Source organism: Haliotis cracherodii, unplaced genomic scaffold (assembly GCF_022045235.1).
Source record: "Haliotis cracherodii isolate W230 unplaced genomic scaffold, xgHalCrac1.p SCAF_6, whole genome shotgun sequence".
In the NCBI taxonomy this organism is placed as follows: domain Eukaryota; kingdom Metazoa; phylum Mollusca; class Gastropoda; order Lepetellida; family Haliotidae; genus Haliotis; species Haliotis cracherodii.
The window spans coordinates 57,500,510-57,523,782 of NW_027266319.1; the positions used below are offsets into that span (position 1 = coordinate 57,500,510).

Sequence of the window (23,273 nt, forward strand, 5' to 3'; positions counted from 1 at the left end):
CAAGTCTGACCAACCGATTCATTTAGTCGCCTCGTACGACCAGCTTATATCAGAGCTTGCCGGGGCCAAACCACCTAACCAGGATTTCCCACGGGGGAAATAGAATTTATTAAGATTTGAGTACATATATACTACTAATAAGGAGTTAATTATATTCATTAAAGTGCCTTTATTCATGACTGAATGAATAAATGAGACTAATTAGCTTTACGATGACGTCACTTGGAGCGGCTTACCAGAGTAGCGCACCCCAGGGGTCAATATAAGTGTGGACAACATTGAAAACAAAACAAAAAGAAGAAAAAAATGTATGGACAACTGAGGTCAACTTAAGTAACCCGTAAATCAGTTAATATGTGCTATCGTTGGTTAACGAAGTAAGGCTAACTTGGGTGTTAGTCAGCGGTTAACTTGGGTTGTACCTGTCTACATAATACTACATTTGGATTTCAATCAAGTGGGAGGCGGGGGCGGATATGAACATGTGTTCACCGGGGGTCGTCTAGGGTTTTGAAATGGAACGTATTAGCACTAACATATAAAACCTATATAAAATATATTACAGGTCTAGTCTGTAAAAACATTGGTATGTAAAGTTCACCAGAGGAGACACATTTGATTTGAGTAACGGTATGTGAACAATACGGTCAAACTCGCGCTGCAGTATATCTGCAATTGTGTTGACATTGAAAGTGGTACTTATTTATGACCCGAACGGTATTTTCCACTACTACCATAACGGTGAACAATGAACGGTCCCTCAGAGAGGAAGGGTCTGGGAATAAGATAGGCCTAACGTGACAACACTGTACTGAGAAGGGTTCGGCATGGTACGTATAATCAGTGTACGATGTTGACAGTAAGTAGTAGCATTTGGAGATGTCACAGGGCACTAAACAGCCAAATGCGCACTCATCTGTGTATCTGCGGCTGCGTGAGATAAGCGAGACGAAACTAGTTCAGTATCAGCTGTGAGGACTCAGGGAGCCGCTGTGAGTGTGACCGTGCGGGCAGACAAAGATTGTGAAGTGACGTTCGTGTGACATACTCTGAACCTCTCTGTAGACGGTACCTGAAATTCGCTTACACTGGATGCACTTAAAACTAACTATAACATTAGTTTGCCTGCTGGATTTATTGTGTGTTTAACGAGCATGATCATTTCTCCAGTCTATGAGATCCAGGGAGAAGTCATTTAATCGAAATGTCCTAGATCGTGTGATAAAAATGTCTGCTGAAACTTGGATGGATGATTCTAACAAGGGTGTCACAAAAACAAAGATCTGAAAATTCCAATGGCATTTGTATTGTAAACTTTATTTTAAACTATATATGTTGCTGTGTGTTGTCTATTGATCACGTGTGAAGCCCATTTCTGGTGTCCCCCGCCGTGATATTGCTGGAATATTGCTAAAAGCGGTGTAAAACCATACTCACTCACTCACTCACTCACTCACTCTATTGATCACAGTTTGTGTAAACCCCTATAGTTTATGTTAGACTGGTCAAATCATAGTAGGCTCCATGGTCAAATGCAGCAGTGGTGAAATACGCAATTATAACATTTTACAATACTGTGTTCATTTTTAAGAGATTCTTTAAAATGATTTTTGAAATGATTTAAACAGAACAGTGGAGGTGTTGACCCTTCAGTTTTGTTATGTGTATGGTAGTTAGTGTTTGTTTGTTGTTTAACGCCGCACTCAGCACTATTCCAGCTATATGACGGTGGCCTGTAGATAATCGAGTCTGGACCAGATAGTTCAGTGATTGATATCAAGAGCATCAATTCACGCAATTGGGATATGATGACATGGATCAACAAAGACATATAAGTCTGACCACTCGATCCCATTAGTCGCCTCTTACGACAAGTATAACTGCCTTTTTCAGCATTGGTTGCTGAAGACCTATAATAATTCTAACCCGGATCTTCACATGTGACATGTTTGGTAGTTTTGTTTTTATTTGTTTGTTTGTTGTTTAACGCCGCACTTAGCAATATTCAAGCTATATGACAGCAGTCTGTAAATAATCAAGTCTGGACCAGACAATCCAGTGATTGATAACATGAGCATCGATCCATGCAATTGGGATTCGATGACATTCGTCAACCAAGTCAGCAAGCCTGACCACCCGATCCCATTTGTCGCCTCTTACGACAAGCATAGTCACCTCTTACGGCAAGCATGGGATGCTGAAGACCTATTCTACTCCGCATCTTCACGGGTCTATGGTAGTGAGTGAGTGAGTGAGTATGGTTTTACGCCACTTTTAGCAATATTCCAGCAATATCACGACGGGGGACACCAGAAATGGGCTTCACACATTGTACCCACCTCGGGCATCAAACCTGGGTCTTCAGCGTGACGAGCGAACGCTTTAACCACTAGGCTACCCGACCGCCCCTGTATGGTAGTAGGTCTATATAGTCCCATAAGGTGAAAGGCCATAACTAGTAAAACCTCTGTAAAACTAATATATGCATAATCTGAGATATGATAATGCATATACCACATGGGCATCTATGGGTGTCCAAGTCATCTGAGGCATCGTAATTCACCGTGCATCCCATTGGCATGCCACAATCCTACGATCATATGGGTTTGATTATCATTCAAGGTTTGTCAGCACCACACCCATCCTCCTGGGGGTCATTAAAGTGGGAAACGTCTGTGACCTACAGGGGGCGGTCGGGTAGCCTAGTGGTTAAAGCGTTTGCTCGTCACACCGATGACCCGGGTTCGATTGAAGCCCATTTCTGGTGTTCCCCGCCATGATATTGCTGGAATATTGCTAAAAGCGGCGTAAAACCATACTCACTCACTCACTGTGACCTGCATCACTTCAGGCTTTACCCTCATATGAAGCTGACATACATTCATGTGACTGAGCCCACCTCCGTGGTGTAGTGGAAAGAGTGTCTGCCCGTGGACGGCAGGTCAGTGGTTCGATCCTTGATCGCGTCATATCAACAGATGTAGGTTGGCTCAGAGTCAGTGTACTGAGTCTGATCGAGTGGGGTATTTATGATCAACTGCGGCATGGTATCTCGGTGGGCTAGCTCTAGTGATGGAGTGATACACGGATGCTGCGTTTTTTCATGATGTTTTACTTCTCGATACTAGTATCGATTGCAGTTGCACACTAACTAAAATATATTGATTCTTACCTTCAGTGAAAACATAAGTATTTTCATCCATTGCGCCATACTTGATACTGCCAACTGTACATCGTCAGTGTGCCAGGTAATTGGCCATCCTGTCTATTAGGGCTGGGACGAGTCCAAATTTACTACCCGGGTACCCACCCCCCTATTTCCCAACCCTACCCGGGTACCCGCTGTATGTCTCAAGAGACAGGTACAAAATGTCCGATTGGGAAAAGTTCGACCGTACTCCTGTCAAAATGTATTTAGATACAGGAATAAAATGTTTTATCTTTATGCAAACATATAAAGTCAGAAGGAATTTGTGCAAAGTCGGAAAGAAATGTGAACATTTGTCACTTATAGTGTAACCATATAGTTCTGGAAAAATTTTTTGTGACTAACCACGGGTCCGGGTAGTCCTGTCAGTACCCAGGTCCTACTCAGTACCCACCCCATCCGAGTACCCGAGTTACCCGTCCCAGACCTAGTGTCACAGATGAGAGCACATGCAAGTATCGTGATACATATCGGATTGTGAGCAAGGTATCGTGACTTGGTTGATGCATGTCATCGTGTCCCAAATGAGTGGATCGATGCTCATGATGTCAATCACGGGATTGTCTGTTCCAGACTTGATTATTTACAGACTGCCATCATATAGCTGGAATATTGCTGAGAGCGGCATGCATGCGAGAGCGGCATGCATGAACATGCATGCTTTTCTGTACCTCAGCAATAGTTTTGTTTGAATGAAACTGTAGATGTTGGTTCCTCAATGATGTTTTTCTATTTTTCAGGTGTGTTGCACGTGTTCGCGATCAGTACAAATTTTGTCCAGACAACTGAAAGTTTCCCAACTTCGTGTATTTCACATCATCGCCATGGATACAGTCCCACCTGCAGCGTCAGGCGTCCGCAGCGCCAGCAGTTTCCTGTTTGACAAGGCATTTGTCGATGGGCAGTGGGTCGGTGCAAAGTCAGGCTCAGTATACCAAAGTAAGAGTAAGAGATAAGAGTTTAGGAATCCTTTGTGTTGTGCTTTTGGCACTAAAATACAAGAAATTTTAAACCCTCATTAATTAAATTTGATTTAATTTATACATTTATTATTATTTTTTAATTTTTATTTTTTTATCTAATTGTTGTTTGTTATTGCTCGTCCATGTCTTGAGACCACCACCTATTTTCCCGCAGTCACCAACCCGTCGACAGGCAAGGTAATTGGTTCCGTCCCTGACATGAACGCAGACGACACCCAGCAGGCCATAGAGAAGGCTAATCTGGCATTCCTCAAGTGGAGAGACACCACTGCAAAGGTAGGCACCATGTGGATGTGGTTAGGTAAAAATAATCCTAAAGTCTTGCAGGGGGCACGGGTAGCCCAGTCGTCTAAGGCGCCGCGATTTGCTGTGCAGAGTTACGTCCCCTGGACACACCAGACGCCGTTGATTGTGGGTTCAAATCCCGGTTCGCCCAGATTATGTTTCTAGGTTTGTCAGCACCATACCCGTGCTCGTGGGTTTCACCGAAGTGGTAAATGTCTGAGACCTGCATCACTTCGGGCTTTCCTCCCACATTAAGCTGACACGCCATGATATAACTGGAATACTGTTAAAAGCGGCGTTAATCACTCACTCACTCCTAAAGTCTTGCATGTCTGTTTGAGTTTCAAATTGGTCCAGCCATATCAGGTATAAGGTTTAGTCATTTACATATAGCTACTGCATGAAATACATGTACTTCTCTATGTGGACAATGTTAGTGAACCTTCCCTTTGAACTATTTTGCAGGAACGGAGCTTGATTCTCAGGAAGTGGTTTGATCTAACCATCCAAAACAAGCTGGAGTTAGCTAAACTACTGACAGCTGAAAATGTAAGAAAATAGATTCTACAGTTTGTGGCCTTTCAATTCTTGTACCAAGCACAGCTGTAAACAGTTGACATGGGCGGATACAGCTTTTTTGAAAAGGGGGGGTGCACAATTAAGATCTATTTATTGTCTTTGGTGGTAATTTATACAGAAATATAGATTTTTTTTGAAATAGAAAGGGGGGGGGGGGGTGCGCACCCCCACACCCCACCTCTGTATCCGCCCATGAGGTGAGGTTGTGTTTACTGGTACTCGAAATGAGCTGTTGTCGTGAAGTGATCAATATTGTCAAGCCAAACATATGCTACTCTTAAAGAAAGTGAAAAACACCCGATTCTTTCATATTACTATAGTTAATCTGTACATGCTGTGACAGATTAACTTCAGTAATGTGAAAGAATCAGGTGGTCCTTAACGATTATTGAGTAGCTTATATGGCAAGTGTAGGGATTTCTTGTATGTATTTTGAATTGTCTTGCGAGCTTACTATCAAGTAGGGCTGGGACGAGTAACTCTGGTACCCAGGTCGGGTGGGTACCGAGTAGGACCCGGGTACCCACAGGACTCCCCAGACCCGTGGTTAGTCCCGTGATTATATCGTTAAATGGCAAAACTTATCTAGAACTCTTTGGTTACACTATTAGTGATAAATGTTCACATTTCTTTCTGACTTTGCACACATTCCTTCTGACTTCATATGTTTGCATAATGATAAAACTTCAGTCAACGTCAGTGTATGCATGACCAGATCGGATTATACGTGTATCTAAGTATATTTTGACAGGAGTACAGTCAAACTGTTCCCAGTCGGACATGTTTTACCTATCTCTTGAGACTTACAGCGGGTACCCAGGTATGGTCGGGTAATAGGGTTGTGGGTCCCCGGGTAGGGTCGGGTAATAGGGAGGTGGGTACCCGGGTAGGGTCGGGTAATAGGGGGGTGGGTACCCGGGTAGGGTCGGGTAATAGGGGGGTGGGTCCCCGGGTAGGTTCGGGTAATAGGGAGGTGGGTACCCGGGTAGGGTCGGGTAATAGGGGGGTGGGTACCCGAGTAGGGTCGGGTAATAGGGAGGTGGGTACCCAGGTAGGGTCAGGTAATAGGGAGGTGGGTACCCGGGTAGGGTCGGGTAATAGGGGGGTGGGTACCCGAGTAGGGTCTGGTAATAGGGAGGTGGGTACCCAGGTAGGGTCAGGTAATAGGGAGGTGGGTACCCGGGTAGGGTCGGGTAATAGGGAGGTGGGTACCCAGGTAGGGTCGGGTAATAGGGAGGTGGGTACCCAGGTAGGGTCGTGTAATAGGGAGGTGGGTACCCGGGTAGGGTCTGGTAATAGGGAGGTGGGTACCCAGGTAGGGTCTGGTAATAGGGAGGTGGGTACCCAGGTAGGGTCGTGTAATAGGGAGGTGTGTACCCGGGTAGGGTCAGGTAATAGGGAGGTGTGTACCCGGGTAGGGTCAGGTAATAGGGAGGTGGGTACCCGAGTAGGGTCAGGTAATAGGGAGGTGGGTACCCAGGTAGGGTCGTGTAATAGGGAGGTGGGTACCCGGGTAGGGTCAGGTAATAGGGAGGTGGGTACCCGAGTAGGGTCGGGTAATAGGGAGGTGTGTACCCGGGTAGGGTCAGGTAATAGGGAGGTGTGTACCCGGGTAGGGTCGGGTAATAGGGAGGTGGGTACCCAGGTATGGTCGTGTAATAGGGAGGTGGGTACCCGAGTAGGGTCGGGTAATAGGGAGGTGGGTACCCGGGTAGGGTCAGGTAATAGGGAGGTGGGTACCCGGGGAAGGTCAGGTAATAGGGAGGTGGGTACCCGAGTAGGGTCGTGTAATAGGGAGGTGGGTACCCGGGTAGGGTCGTGTAATAGGGAGGTGGGTACCCGAGTAGGGTCGGGTAATAGGGAGGTGGGTACCCGGGTAGGGTCGTGTAATAGGGAGGTGGGTACCCGAGTAGGGTCGGGTAATAGGGAGGTGGGTACCCGGGTAGGGTCAGGTAATAGGAAGGTGGGTACCCGAGTAGGGTCGGGTAATAGGGAGGTGGGTACCCGAGTAGGGTCAGGTAATAGGGAGGTGGGTACCCGAGTAGGGTCAGGTAATAGGGAGGTGGGTACCCAGGTAGGGTCAGGTAATAGGGAGGTGGGTACCCGGGTAGGGTCGGGTAATAGGGAGGTGGGTACCCGAGTAGGGTAGGGTAATAGGGAGGTGGGTACCCGGGTAGGGTCGGGTAATAGGGAGGTGGGTACCCGAGTAGGGTCAGGTAATAGGGAGGTGGGTACCCAGGTAGGGTCGTGTAATAGGGAGGTGGGTACCCAGGTAGGGTCAGGTAATAGGGAGGTGGGTACCCAGGTAGGGTCAGGTAATAGGGAGGTGGGTACCCAGGTAGGGTCAGGTAATAGGGAGGTGGGTACCCGGGTAGGGTCGGGTAATAGGGAGGTGGGTACCCGGGTAGGGTCAGGTAATAGGGAGGTGGGTACCCGGGTAGGGTCGGGTAATAGGGAGGTGGGTACCCGGGTAGGGTCAGGTAATAGGGAGGTGGGTACCCGGGTAGCACATTTGGACTCGTCCCAGCCCTACTGTCAAGATACATAGTTCTCTGTAATGGGTATAGCTACAGCCTTGGCTGTCATGCATGTTTGTCGTAGGCTATTCTTAGGTCATAGAAACTACTAATTCAGTTATCAAATGAAATTCTGAAGCAGTGTTTAGATACGTTGTTGAAAATGAAAAAGATACAGTTTTCAGGATGTGTGAACAACAGCCATGACCCCCCGTGTCTGAACAATGTCAGGGTTTGAACATCCTGGTCCTTGTACAAGTCTCCCAGTGGCATGGGTAAACGTCTGAGACCTGCATCACTTCGGGCTTTCCTCCCACATTAAGCTGACACGCCGTGATATAACTGGAATATTGTTAAAAGCGGCGTTAAACCCACCTCACTCACTCACTCCAGTTGCATGGTTGCAATCATAATGGCATGGTTAAAATGTGTTCCCAGTGCCTGAAGAACACATTTAGAAATCTTGTTCTAAATTGCAACTGCTTATCATCTAGGTCTAGCAATGACATTCACCCAGTTCTTGTTCTTGTATTGTTCTTGTTGGCACACTTAAACTGCAGAAGGCACACCTTAACATATTAATGAACGCCGTGTGGCGCCCTTGAAAAACACAAATCTTATAGCCTACTGTAAACATGGAATTTTTTGCGACCATTTTATTATTGCGAGTTTAGCGAACGAGACTCAATCGCAAAGATTAAAAACGCAAAAATAAGTATAAATAATACATAAATACTTTATTCATTGCAACACGTCATCAAATTTTGAAATCATCAACCAGAACCACAAGTTACTCAATAAGTTAAAAACACAAATGAAAGCAGAATGGTCACACAATACATCACAAATGACAGTGTAAACAGACCAATTAGTGTCACTATTACCTCACAGTAATCCTGCCTTCTTCCAACCTCGCTTGATTGCGTCAGTGTCCTTTGCAATTTTTTCCACACATGACATGACACTGAGTTGAGTCAATTTTCGTATTTGATAATTGGTCGCACTCCCTTCCGGTCAACTTTCCGGCCAACTAGCTTCGGAGAGAAGCTGTCTGTTGTTTGGTAACCGAGGGGTCATATCAACACGGCAACTCGCAAAAATATCTCGTCGCTGTATTGTCTTTGGTGTGGTATTCGCAATATTTTAACGGCACAGAAATAAAGCTGTTTACAGTATTTCTGTACCCCAATAATAGGTCCTCTGGCCTTTAATTTTCACAGGTAAGGTTATAAGTAAAAGAAGCTCTGTAATTTCCCCCCTACTGCCAGTATCAATATACCGTTGTTATTTCCCTAGGGCAAACCCTTGAAAGAGGCCTTGGGGGAGATCGGCTACGCAAGTGGGTTTATAGAGTGGTATGCAGAGGAAGCTAGGCGCGTGTACGGTGATGTCATTCCGTCAACAGCTGCCAGCAAGAGGATGCTGGTCTTGAAACAGCCTATTGGAGTAGCCGGTATGATCACTCCTGTAAGTCAAATGTCTCAAAACAGACTTTATGATAGTGGATGCTTCAAAGATTAGCTTTGATGTTTAAGGTAACACTGAAGTGATGCACATCTCAAGTCCTTCATGAAACCCACCAGCATATGTATAGTGCCAATAAACCAAGCATCACAGCAAATTAATGATTAACCCACAATCCTAGGATTCTGGCACACCGTAAGGGAGGCAACTCTACACAGTGAATTGCAGGGCGACTGTGCGAGCCTAGTCAAATACATGTACGTGTAATACCAATGGCCACTTCTGTATCTGTGGCAATTGTCCAATTATCATGTGGATTAAATTTGAAAGCTACAAAAAACCTTTAACACATGTTTAAGTTTAACAAGAGGACAAAACCACCTACAGTGTTCCCTTGTTATTGCACTCTTCAATATAGCGCTATCTCGGTTATAGTGCGCGGTAAAGCATGGCTCCCCAAATTTACTAACATTTTCAATAAACTCAAGTTTTCCAAAGACACAATGTTTTCCCCCATCTCAGAAAACATTATCAGCTGATCAACGCTATCAGGTAACACTGGAAATACCAGTCAACAAATCTGAACTGAAGAACGCAATTTAATCCTATTATTATAATATCTGGTAATATAAAAAAATGTTCATTGTTTATCTGGGCTAATGTTTGCAATATATATAGTGTTAAATTATATTCAAAATTTCATTCAATAATGTTTTCAATAATTTGGGCGAAATCGTATTTGAAGTGATCGGTAGATCGCACAACTCACCGTTATTAACAGCAATCTTAATCTCTGCATATAAAACAATGCCTTTGAGAGCAGGAAATACATTTTAAATGGTAAATCATCATGTCTAGTGATGTTTTATATCAAATTTCATACTTTTATTGACCAAGTTTGTTATAGATCTATCTGTTTATTCACCTGAAGGGATACGATGTGTTTTTTGTTTTTTAAAGCGCAGATTATACTCGTTAAATCTTTTTTTACACTATGAATCATAAATAACTTCTATTCTAATCTTTTTTGAAACTCTGAAACTTGCAACGTAGATCGTGTTAGGTTGGCAGAGCATGTCTACTGTTTTGTTGGTCATCTACCACCTACGACTCGACCTTCGTTAAACCGCTGATCATCTATAATGCTCATCAATTATTTGGACCCCGAAGGTAGCGTTGTAGCGAGGGATCACTGTATATCCCCTGCTCTTTTAAATATGTGCATCATTTTGCCCCAAACTGTAAATCCTAAAGCTTGGAACAAGTGACTGACATTACCAGGGTATCTGATTATGATTGTTGACTAAACCAGACGATTCCCTCTATTTTTTAGGACCGCCTCGCGTCCTCCCAGAGAGCGGAAGGTCCGGGGTTCGATCCCCGGCCGCGTCATACCTAAAGACGTTAAAATATGGTACTTGTTGTTACCCTGTCTGGCGCTCGTCATTAAAGGGCTAAAACAAGGACTGGTCGGCTCGGAGTCAGGATACTGTGTCTGAGTGGGGTATTCATGTTAAACTGTGGCATGGTATCTCAGTGTGCTAGCTCTATAAATCGGCGTCAGTCCGGACTAGTACAAGCAGCCACACACACACGTGCATGCACGTCGCTATATAAGTGCAATAATCTTGGACGCGACGTTAAACCCAATTTCACCTTACCTCTATTCTTTAAATGTTTTCAGTGCCTTCCAAGGATGTGAATTAGTGATGGTACTTTTCAATAGATTAAAATTTCCATTTGATAACAATGCAGTCTCATTAAAATCAAGTCTCAGTGCTTTGCTACCGGCACACAAGGATAATAGGATATCCCATTACAGGTCCCATCTGAACGACATTTCATGAACTATGACTAACCAATTAAACTACTAACAGGAAGATGACATTAGCCAATCAGAAAGAAGCTTCCTCGAGGTTTACAGCACAAGTCTCCAACTGGCAACTTCCATCCCAGACTAGGCTTTGACAAAATATTTAGTAAACTTTTCAATTAATTTGAAAACTGAACATTAGAAAATTCTGGAATGTCTAATAGATGGCCGAGATTGTATGTCAGTACTTCCCACAAGCTATGGAAAGTCTCTTCCGTTTCAAATGTTTATCCCATTGAACTGAGATATATACAATGATTTTGACGCATTCAGTCCTACAGCCAGTAACTGTCTTTCGGAATGCCTTGTGTTAACCTTTTCGAGGTAGCATGATCAGAAAACACTTTTTGAACTTTCACTTTCGCTATCACGTGAGATGCTCTGATTAGTCGGATGAAAGGACATTCTGCCGTGACCTATAATTGGATGCACTAAGATTTGATGTTAAAGAGATTGATAACAATGTTTCATATACTAAATATTTTTAAAACTCTATATCCTAATTCCATAACTAAATAGCAAGGCCATTCCTGAATTGAAGAATGATACTTTGTTCCATAATTAACCCTGTATTCAACGTCCCATTTCTGTCAGGGTTCATTATCACACAATCAACCAAGTCATTGGGCTTGATCACCTGACCCATTTAGTAGACCCTCAAAACAAGCATAGGTTGGTGACCTATTTCAACCCTGTATGGTATCTGACATGCTTATAAAGGGTCCTCAAGAACTATTGAACGGTTATCCTGCGGAGACGAACACTACCCACATTTGAACATTAGTCCAGCTTGCTACCCTGGAAATGCAAAAAAAGAAAGTTTACAAAAAATCCTGAACAGCAAAAAAGTACCAGTTCAGTGCATGCCTGATGTGTACATAGTTTCTTAAAGATATATTGAATGGTTTACAAGTTATACTCCGGAAAACGAGTATACTGATTACACCAGTAAATATTTTCTTCTGTATTGGTAAGATGTTAAGTTTCACAACACATGGACCCAGTTGGCCAATGACCTTATTTGTGTTACAGTGGAACTTCCCCAGCGCTATGATCACAAGGAAGGCCTGTGCGGCCATTGCTGCCGGTTGCACCGTCGTCTTGAAACCAGCAGAGGATACGCCGTTCTCAGCTCTGGCGATGTGTCAGGTGAGTGGAGGGTATCGAGGACACCTACTGTTCTCAGCTCTAGCCATGTGTCAGGTGAGTGGAGGGTATCGAGGACACCTACTGTTCTCAGCTCTAGCCATGTGTCAGGTGAGTGGAGGGTATCGAGGACACCTACTGTTGCCATGTGTCAGGTGAGTGGAGGGTATCAAGGACACCTACTGTTGCCATGTGTCAGGTGAGTGGAGGGTATCGAGGACACCTACTGTTCTCAGCTCTGGCGATGTGTCAGGTGAGTGGAGGGTATCGAGGACACCTACTGTTGCCATGTGTCAGGTGAGTGGAGGGTATCGAGGACACCTACTGTTCTCAGCTCTGGCTATGTGTCAGGTGAGTGGAGGGTATCGAGGACACCTACAGTTGCTATGTGTCAGGTGAGTGGAGGTTATCGAGGACACCTACTGTTCTCAGCTCTGGCCATGTGTCAGGTGAGTGGAGGGTATCGAGGACACCTACTGTTCTCAGCTCTGGCTATGTGTCAGGTGAGTGGAGGGTATCGAGGACACCTACAGTTGCTATGTGTCAGGTGAGTGGAGGTTATCGAGGACACCTACTGTTCTCAGCTCTGGCCATGTGTCAGGTGAGTGGAGGGTATCGAGGACACCTACTGTCGTCCAGGGAAAATACAGAGGAACACTCCAACCAGCATGTTCCTTTCATGAATGTTTGAGCTCACTATCAGAATGTCAGGGGAAACTTCATTGACTTTGTCCATCTGTAACTTCTGAACAACGAAACCCCTCTTCCACACAACTTTAGAAGAAAATGTACCAAAAAATTCAAGATTTTCAATTTGAAAAATTCACAATGCCTCTTCAACATTAATATAAATATCACAACCGTGTCCTTTGCAGGGTCAAAATAATTTTGTAAGAATGATTTTCATAGTGGTATTTTTTTGGGGAAAAAGGATGCACTATACTCAACACTGCTTAAGAAAATACAGTATACATATTATATGTATTTATAGAATCCATCCAACTGCAAACTGTTTCAGCAATAAGTGAGTGAATGAGTTTGGTTTAACGCCCCTTTTAACAGTATTTTCCAGTCATATCACGGCGTGTCAGCTTAATGTGGGAGGAAAGCCTGAAGTGATGCAGGTCTCAGACGTTTACCACTTCGGTGAAACCCACGAGCACGTGTATGGTGCTGACAAACCTAGAAACATAATCGGGGCGAACCGGGATTCGAACCCACAATCATAGGTTTCTGGCATGCCTAAGGGACGCAACTCTGCACAGCGAATCGCGGCGCCTTAGACGACTGGGCCACCCGTGCCCCCTTCAGCAATAAGTCTCTCCCTTACAAGGGGCGGTCGGGTAGCCGAGTTGTTAAAGCGTTCGCTCGTCACACCGAAGACCCGGGTTCGATTCCCGACATGGGTACAATGTGTGAAGCCTATTTCTGGTGTCCCCCGCCGGCAGCGTTAAACTATACTCACTCACTCACTCACTCTGCCTTACAAACAAATCAAGCTGTCACAGTGATAGAATTATTGTCATAGAGTAACAGTTTAAAACAATAAGCCACTCCCAGTGATTCCACTTAAGCGTAATAACTGCTCCTTTTGCAGGGAATTCTGGGAACCTCGCTCCGGCTGCTTCAGCCATGAATGTAAACACTCAAGAAGAGTAAATGTACATCTTGACTATCCCTCTAATACCAGCTTGTCTTGTTGATGATATGACTGTATGTGGCCCTGTATGTAGTCTGGGGTTACCACAATTATCCAGGTAGATGACAATCATTCATTGCCTCTCTCCCTTCTCCCAGTTGGCCAAGGAGGCAGGCGTCCCGGACGGAGTATTGAATGTGGTGACCAGTTCCCGTGACAACGCCCCTGCAGTGGGCAACTTACTATGCACCAGCCCCGTCATCAAGAAGATCTCGTTTACAGGGTCCACAGTCACAGGGAAGGTGAGAATTCATTGGGGTCTGTAATCTGCCATTAGGCAGGCTATACTTTTATCATATAATGTCAGACCTCGCTTGTCTGAACCTTGTTTATCCTAAAACCCTGCTTTTCAAATGATTATGTTTTGGAACGTCTACAAACATACAAATGACATTATACCGTAATGATGTGTTAGTACGGAAAGAAGTATATCCGATTGACTTTACGGGGCTGTCGGGGTTAACCAGGTTTCAATGTATTCATAATGTTCTTGTGGAGGTACAGCTGCAGATACAGTTACCATGGTTACACATGCTGACATACACAGATCCGGGGAGGACTCCACCCCTATTTCTGGAAGAATATATCATTTGTATATGTATGCATTTCAGTTTTATAGATTCTCTGATATGTTGAGTGTAAACATCTTATACTTTTCAACAGATCCGAAGCAAATTGCTTTGCCGATTATTTGCATTCATCATTCCACACCAAATGAACCCCTCTTTTCCAAAACAGCTGTTTTAGCACTTGTACTTATGTGTGTGCATAGTTGCTTTGTTTGTTGTTTAATGCCGCTCTCAGTAATATTTTTGCTCTAAGTAGGTCCAGTGATTGATATCATGAGTATCGATCTACGTAATGAGGATATACAATGACATGCATCAACCAAGTCACAGAAACTCACTTGCAGGGCACATACATTTTTACCCCAAATCCCCACATGTATGGCAAGCACAGGTTGATGGGATCTTTGTTCTTACGCAGAATCCCCTCGTGTATGGCAGGCACAGGTTGATGGGATCTATGTTCTTACGCGGAATCCCCTCGTGTATGGCAGGCACAGGTTGATGGGATCTATGTTCTTACGCGGAATCCCCTCGTGTATGGCAGGCACAGGTTGATGGGATCTATGTTCTTACGCGGAATCCCCACGTGTATGGCAGACACAGGTTGATGGGATCTATGTTCTTACGCGGAATCCCCACGTGTATGGCAGACACAGGTTGATGGGATCTATGTTCTTACGCGGAATCCCCACGTGTATGGCAGACACAGGTTGATGGGACCTATGTTCTTACGCGGAATCCCCACAGGTATGGCAGGCACAGGTTGGTGGGACCTATGTTCTTACGCGGAATCCCCTCGTGTGCGGCAAGCAAACATTGCTGGGGCCTATATTCTTACCCCAAATCCCCACGTGTACAACAAGCATAGGTTGCTGGGACCTATATTCTTACGTAGAAGCCCACGTGTACAACAAGGATAGGTCATGAGGGACCTATATTTTAACGTTGAATCTCCATGTGCGCGACAAGTAAAGATTGCTTGGGACCTATATTCTTAGGCAGAAGCCCCACTGTACGACAATAAAACTTTGCTGGGGCTCTGTATTCTACTCGGGACTCCCTATGGGTGGTGTGAGGTTGAGAAACTAAAGGGAGTTGTGTCTTGTTGTAGATTCTCCTCCAGCAGTCAGCTTCTACAGTGAAAAAGGTCTCGCTAGAGCTGGGCGGAAATGCACCATTCATAGTGTTCGACAGTGCCGACATTGAGGCAGCCGTCCAAGGTACCATGGTCAGCAAGTTTCGATGTAGCGGACAGGTAAGGCCATCAATATGTTTTGTTTAGTTTGTTTGTTGTCCATTTAAGCAGTGCGGATGTTGGACAATAGTGTAGGGGCAATTCATTTTTTATTATATACTTCAGTGTGAAAGACTGATTTTTCTGAAGTTGAGAAAAGTGATATTTTCATTGCAGTGAACATAACACTTGATATTTCACTGCAGCGAACATAACACCTGATATTTCACTGCAGTGAACATAACACGTTGACGGAACTATGTTGGCCTACACGAGACAGCTCGTACACAAACTGTTGATTTACGTCAGTTCAACGTTGAAAAGTCATATAATGACAGATGGTAATTTATGTAGTTGATACCGATTCTTACCGTTTGTTTATTTTGTTGAAAATGATTTGTATTAAACTGTGAATTTCTCTTCTGATTTGCCAGTCGATATGTTTCGCAAAGCACCATTTTGTTACTTGAATTGCGTGTATTCTTTCGCTTCGAACAACCGTCTCATTGATTTCACATTTATTTTTTGATGAAGTTGATTTTGTATATAATCATATCCAAATTTATACTAAAGAATTTTAGTGACATCAAATATTTTTGGTTACTTTTGTTTATATTTTTTAAGATTTTGCAAAGACGGAACTACAATTTTAGTCGTACTTACAGGGGGTGGAAAACCGTCCATGTGTGTTATGTAGGGAGAATTTACGCTTGAAGGTTTTACATTTGTAATAAAATAATTTAATCTTCCTGCAGACAACTACACCAAAAGAATATAATAATAGGATATTTCATGTGTCGAGTGAAATATCATGTTTCTCTCACCGAGTGACGGGGGGAAGGAGATATTTTCATGAGTGGCGTAGCCAGGAGTGAAAATATCTCCTTTCCCCCTGTCACTCGGTGAGAGAAACATGATATTTCACACGACGCATGAAATATCCTCTATACCTGTATGATCTGAAGTGATATCTCATTTAGTAAATGAAGACCCAACTTGTTTCTTTGTTGTTTAACGCTGCACTCAGCAATATTCCAGCTATACGACTGCTGTCTGTACAAAATCGAGTCTCGACCAGACAATCCAGTGATTAACATTATGCGCATCAATCCATGCAATTGGGATAAATGTCCTGCAATCACCGAGGACCTTATCCAATGAGTCGCCTCTTATGACAAACATAGGTTGCTGGGGCCTATTTTCTTACCTGGAATCCCCATGGGTCAGTGTCAAGAAGAGGATTATTACAAAATTGTTATGTTTTTGACATACCCTCAATGCTTATGCTTATGGTTGTTATAAGACGTTTTACAGAAACCAGCTACACAGAAGGGGTATTTGAGTAACTATTATCAAATGTTTTAGTTCTTCACTACTGCTCGATCTTCGATACAAATTTAACTATTTTACCTTATCCTGACTCATACTATTGCATATTTCAACTCATTTTGTAACGGTAGTGGAAACTATGTTTACAGAGAACAGAAAAAAAGCTCGCCCGAATGAACCCTTGGCTTGCGCATGTTTTTGTCGATAGCACCCAATTTAACTTTCAGTGTTGAGCAATCTGACTGAATAAATTGTTGAAATTTCCCATTTTCTACAGAGATGGTGTGTGCCAACAGAATAGCTTTACAAAGGTAACTAAATACTTTGACCATGGCGCCATCTATACTGCCACAATATTTGCAGGAATATAGAATCAAACATTTAATTTTCATCAACTGAACAGCTATTTCCTGTTTCCTCAGACGTGTGTGTGTGCCAACAGGATATTGGTTCAGGAAGGAGTGTATGACCAGTATGTTGCACGTCTCGGGGAGGTCATGAACCAAGAACTGAAGGTCGGGGACGGTTTTGATGACAGCACCACACAAGGACCTCTCATCAACAGCAAAGCTGTGGACAAGGTAAGAAGGCCCATGGAATAACTTGATCAAATGTGAAGAAAGAGATTACAAAAGTGTGTTTCCGTATCGAAAATATCCTATAATAGGAATATAAATTGTATAATGTCGGCTTTTGGTGCATATAATACAAATCTTTTATTCCTAATACATGATATTTACAATACAGAAACATAATGACAATCAAACAATAATCAATTTGTAAGACATAATTTCACAATATGAAGTAGCTTTAGAAACTGAGTATGAATACAATGTTTGAGTGAACTGCCCAGTTTATGACATAGTGGCAACTGACTTGCTGCTAAGTTTGTCTACAGAAACACAGCAACACACTGGGGAACCCCTATCTTAGCATATAGGGAATGTAAGTCAACAATTTATTGAGGGGGGAGGCATTACATTGATATTGGGAGAATGAAGGTAGTTCTTTCTCAGTTACCTCATTTGCATATTTCTTTACAGGCGAGTAATAAATTGATATACTAAATACATCAGTCTGTGAACGATTTATAAAATGTACTGTTGGCACAAACAAACAAGGAACAAGAATAGACCCTGAAATGCCAAGGTTTTAAGCATTAATGTTTTCATCATGTCACTGCAGGACCTTGCTCTAGATTTGGAAATTAAGAAGTATGGTCACCTCACTACGGATGTTATCGACATTGAAATCGAAGTTAATGTGACTTCCAGAAGTAGTATCATAGCGAAACACATGCAGACCCCTTGCCCTGGAAATTATTGCTGGCAGACCGATGGCCACTGTTGAAACTGGAAGCTGGACTTCTATAGTCAGTTAACTCCCTTGCCCTGGAAGACGTTGCCGGCAGATCGATGGCCACTGTTGAAACTGGAAGCTGGACTTCTATAGTCAGTTAACTCCCTTGCCCTGGAAGAAGTCCTTGTAGAATGTGACATAACTTTGATGTTTTATGTGTCTAGTGTAAGACATAACATCAAGTCTATGAATACTAATCTCGCAGAAGCCTGGACAGTGACTGGAAGTGTGTACTGTTGAGATAACTCTGCTGCTGGGCATGCTCCTACGAAGTGGGTGGTTCATGCGGCCATGTACAGCACCATCTGTTTGATCCTTCCCCCAACCATAATAGAATTCTGCACAGGGATTCCAACGTGTTCAGTGTTCTCTCTGTGAGCTTGTATTTACATGCATACTTGTGCAGAGATTTTTAGAAAAGAATGGATGCCTTTCATGATTTGTAAAACTATGTTCAGTAATCATGTTATTTGCCCCCCTTCTGGATCCGTGTATGTCAGTCTGTCTACTACTGCTCCGAACATGTCTCCTAGCGTCAGGATCAGTAGAATCTGTTGTTATTATATGGACTATTATTAGCTGAGCTTATTAGACAGAACAGAATTTTACTAGATTAGGTCTTCAGACTATTGGCTAAAGTCGCAGACTGGTATGAGTACGGACACTTGTTGACAGGTAGAAGGCATCATGGCCAGTGCTGAGAAACTCACTTTCTCTGTGATATAGAAGTAGAAGTATATGCCACTTGTTGACAGGTAGAAAGCATCGTGGCCAGTGCTGAGAAACTCACTTTCTCTGTGATATAGAAGTAGAAGTATATGCCACTTGTTGACAGGTAGAAGGCATCGTGGCCAGTGCTGAGAAACTCACTTTCTCTGTGATATAGAAGTAGAAGTATATGCCACTTGTTGACAGGTAGAAGGCATCGTGGCCAGTGCTGAGAAACTCACTTTCTCTGTGATATAGAAGACTTCAAGTAGAAGTATATACCACTTGTTTACAGGTCGAAAGCATCGTGGAGGATGCCAAGAGACTTGGCGCGAAGCTGGGCTGTGGAGGAAAGAGGTCGGACAAGGGAGAGAACTTCTTTGAGCCGACACTGCTCTCCAATGTCACGCTGGAAATGAGGTGTGCTCAAGAGGAGATATTTGGACCAGTTGCTGCAGTTATCAAGTAAGTTGCAAACATGGCTGTAATCAACACCGAAGGCTGTAACAAGTTTCTACCATTTTTTGTATCCAACTGGATAAAATATACCTGCATGAGCAGAAGGGGCATTCTAATATAAATTTCCTTGTGAGGAACGAATCCAATTGAATTTCCATAAGTAGCCCTGGATGCTGAATGCTCCAGGTACAGTGCCTCTAGGGCCGGGATGGGTAACTCGGGTCATCTAAGTAGTTTTGGCAGGGCTCCTGTAAAAGAATTCTTAATTGGACATTTTGTTGCCAATTTGAATCCTAGGTAGGGTCAGGTAATAGGGGGGGGGGGGTACCTGGGTAATATATATGGTCTCGTCCCAACCGTAAATAACTCACAGTCAGACAGTCTAACGACCAGATGACATTTTAGTCGGGTCATACAAGCGAGAGACCCTTACTTATTACCATGTTCTACCTGCCAATTAACTCCATGGATTTAGCATTGCAGAACTGGAAACTTGTTAAAAACATTGGGTTCTTATCAGTTTGGGGGCATGGGTGGCCTAGTCATCTAAGGCACCACAATTTGCTGTGCAGATTTCCTAAGGATTGTGGGATTCCTGGTTCTTCTCGAATATGTTCTAGGTTTATCAGCACTATTGCTTCTGGGTACCACCAAAGTGGTAAACGTCAAAGACTTGCATCGCTTCGGGCTTTCCTACCACATTAAGCTGACACATCGTTATATGACTGGAAAGCAGTCTAAACTCAATCACTCTTATCACATGAGGAAACACAAGTAAGAGCAGAGAACTGAGACTGTTACTGACTGATTTACAGATTCAAGACAGAGGAGGAGGCAGTTGCCATAGCAAACTCATCCAGTTCTGGCCTGGCAGGTAAGGCACTATTTCCATGGCAACATTCTTGTGGCATTTCTGTTAGGTGGTATGGCCACTCAAAGTTCGAGTCCTGTTTTGTACAGATGATGACTTAAGAGAATTATCAGGCTATGATATGATGGCTGAATCTAATTCTATACTTTGCGGCCTAAGGTAGGAAAATGTTCTTATCAGTAAACTTTACCTGTTGGCCCTTGCAGCATTCTCTTTACAAACCATTTCACAAGAGAAACGCCAGTCGGTATGGTGTCATGCATGGCCTGTTAGACTATTGTTGTCTGGCAACATCTTCACTGAAAACACGAGCTGAATAAGTCTATAACCAAGCACAAATATTTCGGCAGATATAGATATGCATACATAGTGTTTCAAATGATTTTGACCCAAAGGTTACTCTTATTGTGTGAGCTAAAATTAAATAAACAAAGCAAAAACTTTTGTGAATGATGAAGAGAGTATCAGGTCAGTTAAAGACCTGAATATCGAAATTAAACATCTACCTTTGAAACAATGCTGCAGACTGTTGTATGTGCTTAAAGGGCAAGTTCACACGGAAATGAACCTTTTTTTCTTGTACTTTTTCCACATTAAAAGTGTTAACATAGAAGTGTCATAGACAAAAATATAAAAACATCATATTTAATTAACATATTTATTGCACTAAAACGATTTATATTTTTCACATTTTCCAAGTGTTCTATTTCCATAACAAAAACACCATGGCTTATGTCCCTTGCAATATGACGTCATTGGTGCCAATTGATAAACATTATGACGTCATCATGCTTTGTTAGAGCCGCTTCACGTGGTGTAGGTACAGTTTTGTGATTCTAGCATCTCAGATGCCAGCCAGAATTGTGTTATGCTGAGTCACCACTGCGCCGGAGTGTGTCGTAGACCATGTTGTTTTACCGCAAACTGGTCCTTGATATCTTTTGCGTTGAGAATAGACAGGGACCCAGTTGAATTGGCACCAATTACGTCATAATCTAAGGGGGATAACTCAGGCCTATTTCGCTCGTAAAACGAAGGCCTCATAACGGCATATCACTTTCACACTATTGTGAGCTTCCTACTTTCACTGTGAAAAAAAATGAGTGTATATTTTCAAACACAGATACTAACTAATTCTAAAATTGCGTTTTGTTTAGAAAAAGAAAGAAAGTGATTTTTGCGTGTACACTTCCCCTTTAAGCCTCTAAATGTGTGTCACCAAAAGGGAAAGAAAAGATTAAAATTCATCAAATTTGAAAATGTAGTTCTCTGAAAAAGATGAGAAGAGAAATAATTTATTTTTGTATCAAGTTTGTTATTTTATTCCCAGAAAGCACAACTTTTATGAAAATAAGTTTTAAATTATCACAGTGCCTACTCATTTATATTTAATAACTTTTTCTGTAAAAGGTTTACAAGGGGAGACTATTCGTCATTGACAAGTTCACAGGCATACAAACCCTTTGACTGAATAATGCCTGTCTTTAGTCACATGGGTTATGCAATTTCCCTCATAAATAATACTGTATTAGACATAATAAGGGCGCTCTTAAAATTAGAAATAGGGGGCTCTTATTAGAATGTTATTTTGGTGAAAAAAAAACAGAGTTGAAAGATAAATTTTGTGGTTTATGCTGACAGCCTGAAATGTTTATGTACGACAGATATATTTTTCCAGAAATTAATGCCCATAATTAAGGGTGCATATAACACATGAGTGCGTATTGGGTGCTAATTGGGATTGTTCACTAGCCAATACATTAGCAAATGTCGCCGTTGGCGCTTATTAGAGCGGGGCGCTTATTACGTCGAATACGGTATATGGATTTTGTAGGTTGAATAAGAAAATAAAAACATTTTTGAGTGATTTGACAAAAATTCAAAATGTATGATACACATATGGGAATTACAGTGGGCAAGATGTTGATGCTGAGTGGCTCATTTTGCTGTTATTTTAAGATTTTGAATATATGACTAAGCAGGTGTGCTACAGTTGGTGCTAGTTTTGTTTTTGTGATTCACAATAACTAAATCCGTTACATCTGAACATAAAAGTACAATTAATTTTCTTGTCATCCTTCAGGCTATTTCTACTCACAAAACCTGAGCCAGATCTGGCGAGTAGCCGAGAAGTTGGAGGTTGGTCTGTGTGGTGTTAACGACGGGCTCATCTCCGCCATAGAGGCGCCTTTCGGCGGAGTGAAGGAGTCGGGTCTCGGTAGAGAGGGCAGCAAATACGGAATTGATGACTACCTTGAAATCAAATATGTCTGTCTCGGAGGTATATAACTGCCATGTGTTCCAAAATTATTTTGAAGCATGTTCAAGAGAAATTGTATCAACAGGATTTTATGATGCTGTGCATTAAAATCATGCCTGTGAATTTATGTAAGGTTGTGAATGGTGCATGAATTCGTAATTCCAAGGTTCACAAGTCTTTTCCTTTGCTGGTTCATTTACACAAGAATCAAAACATCGTTAGGCATTTTAGAGGTTCGTGATTCTTTAAACTTATATATCTGACATTTTTTAGAGTCAATACAAAACAAGTACATTGTATTTGAATGGCAATTTCTTATTTATATGAAAACAATTTTGGTTAGTTTTTAACCCCACATTAATTGACATGAGATGTGCTTCAGTGTTGTGCAATGTATAAATTTTATTACATGCAATTAGTATAATATTGATAATCAAGTGTGCCAAAACAAATAAAACGGCGACATAGCCATCATTATCATAATACTAAAGTACAAGCAATGTCCTGCTAATGGTTCCTTCAATTAATGATCAGATTACCTTCAGTGTTTTGAGTTTGATATTCAATCCACCTTAAATTTGTTATTGTAAAATATTTGTCCGCCATATTCGAAAGAAAAAAATACAGTCCCTCATTTTTAAAACATGTGAAGGGCTGTTGGTAATAACTACCTACCTCCTACCTACCTTTCCCCTTGTGCTAGAGAGTATCCTAGTAGTGTCTCAATCCTT

The 23,273-nt window shown here is 42.6% G+C and overlaps 1 protein-coding gene across 1 annotated transcript; it reads left to right on the top strand.

The window, feature by feature from the left end:
• The first annotated feature begins 760 nt into the window (after positions 1-760).
• LOC139445195 (succinate-semialdehyde dehydrogenase, mitochondrial-like) lies at positions 761-22,711 on the top strand. The gene is made up of 12 exons (XM_071226324.1): positions 761-830; positions 3,949-4,147; positions 4,346-4,467; positions 4,942-5,025; positions 8,868-9,038; positions 11,941-12,057; positions 13,852-13,995; positions 15,434-15,577; positions 17,308-17,466; positions 19,248-19,417; positions 20,227-20,285; positions 22,366-22,711. The coding sequence occupies exons 1-12, from the start codon at positions 828-830 to the stop codon at positions 22,569-22,571; spliced, it is 1,578 nt and encodes a 525-aa protein (XP_071082425.1). The 5' UTR covers positions 761-827; the 3' UTR covers positions 22,572-22,711.
• The last annotated feature ends 562 nt before the right edge of the window (positions 22,712-23,273 follow it).

Excerpts from the sequence above, each read along its gene's own strand:
- LOC139445195 (XM_071226324.1), top strand. Across the intron at positions 12,058-13,851 it reads CAGCTCTGGCGATGTGTCAG|TTGGCCAAGGAGGCAGGCGT; the intron begins GTGAGTGGAGGG and ends CCCTTCTCCCAG. Across the intron at positions 19,418-20,226 it reads CCAGTTGCTGCAGTTATCAA|ATTCAAGACAGAGGAGGAGG; the intron begins GTAAGTTGCAAA and ends ACTGATTTACAG.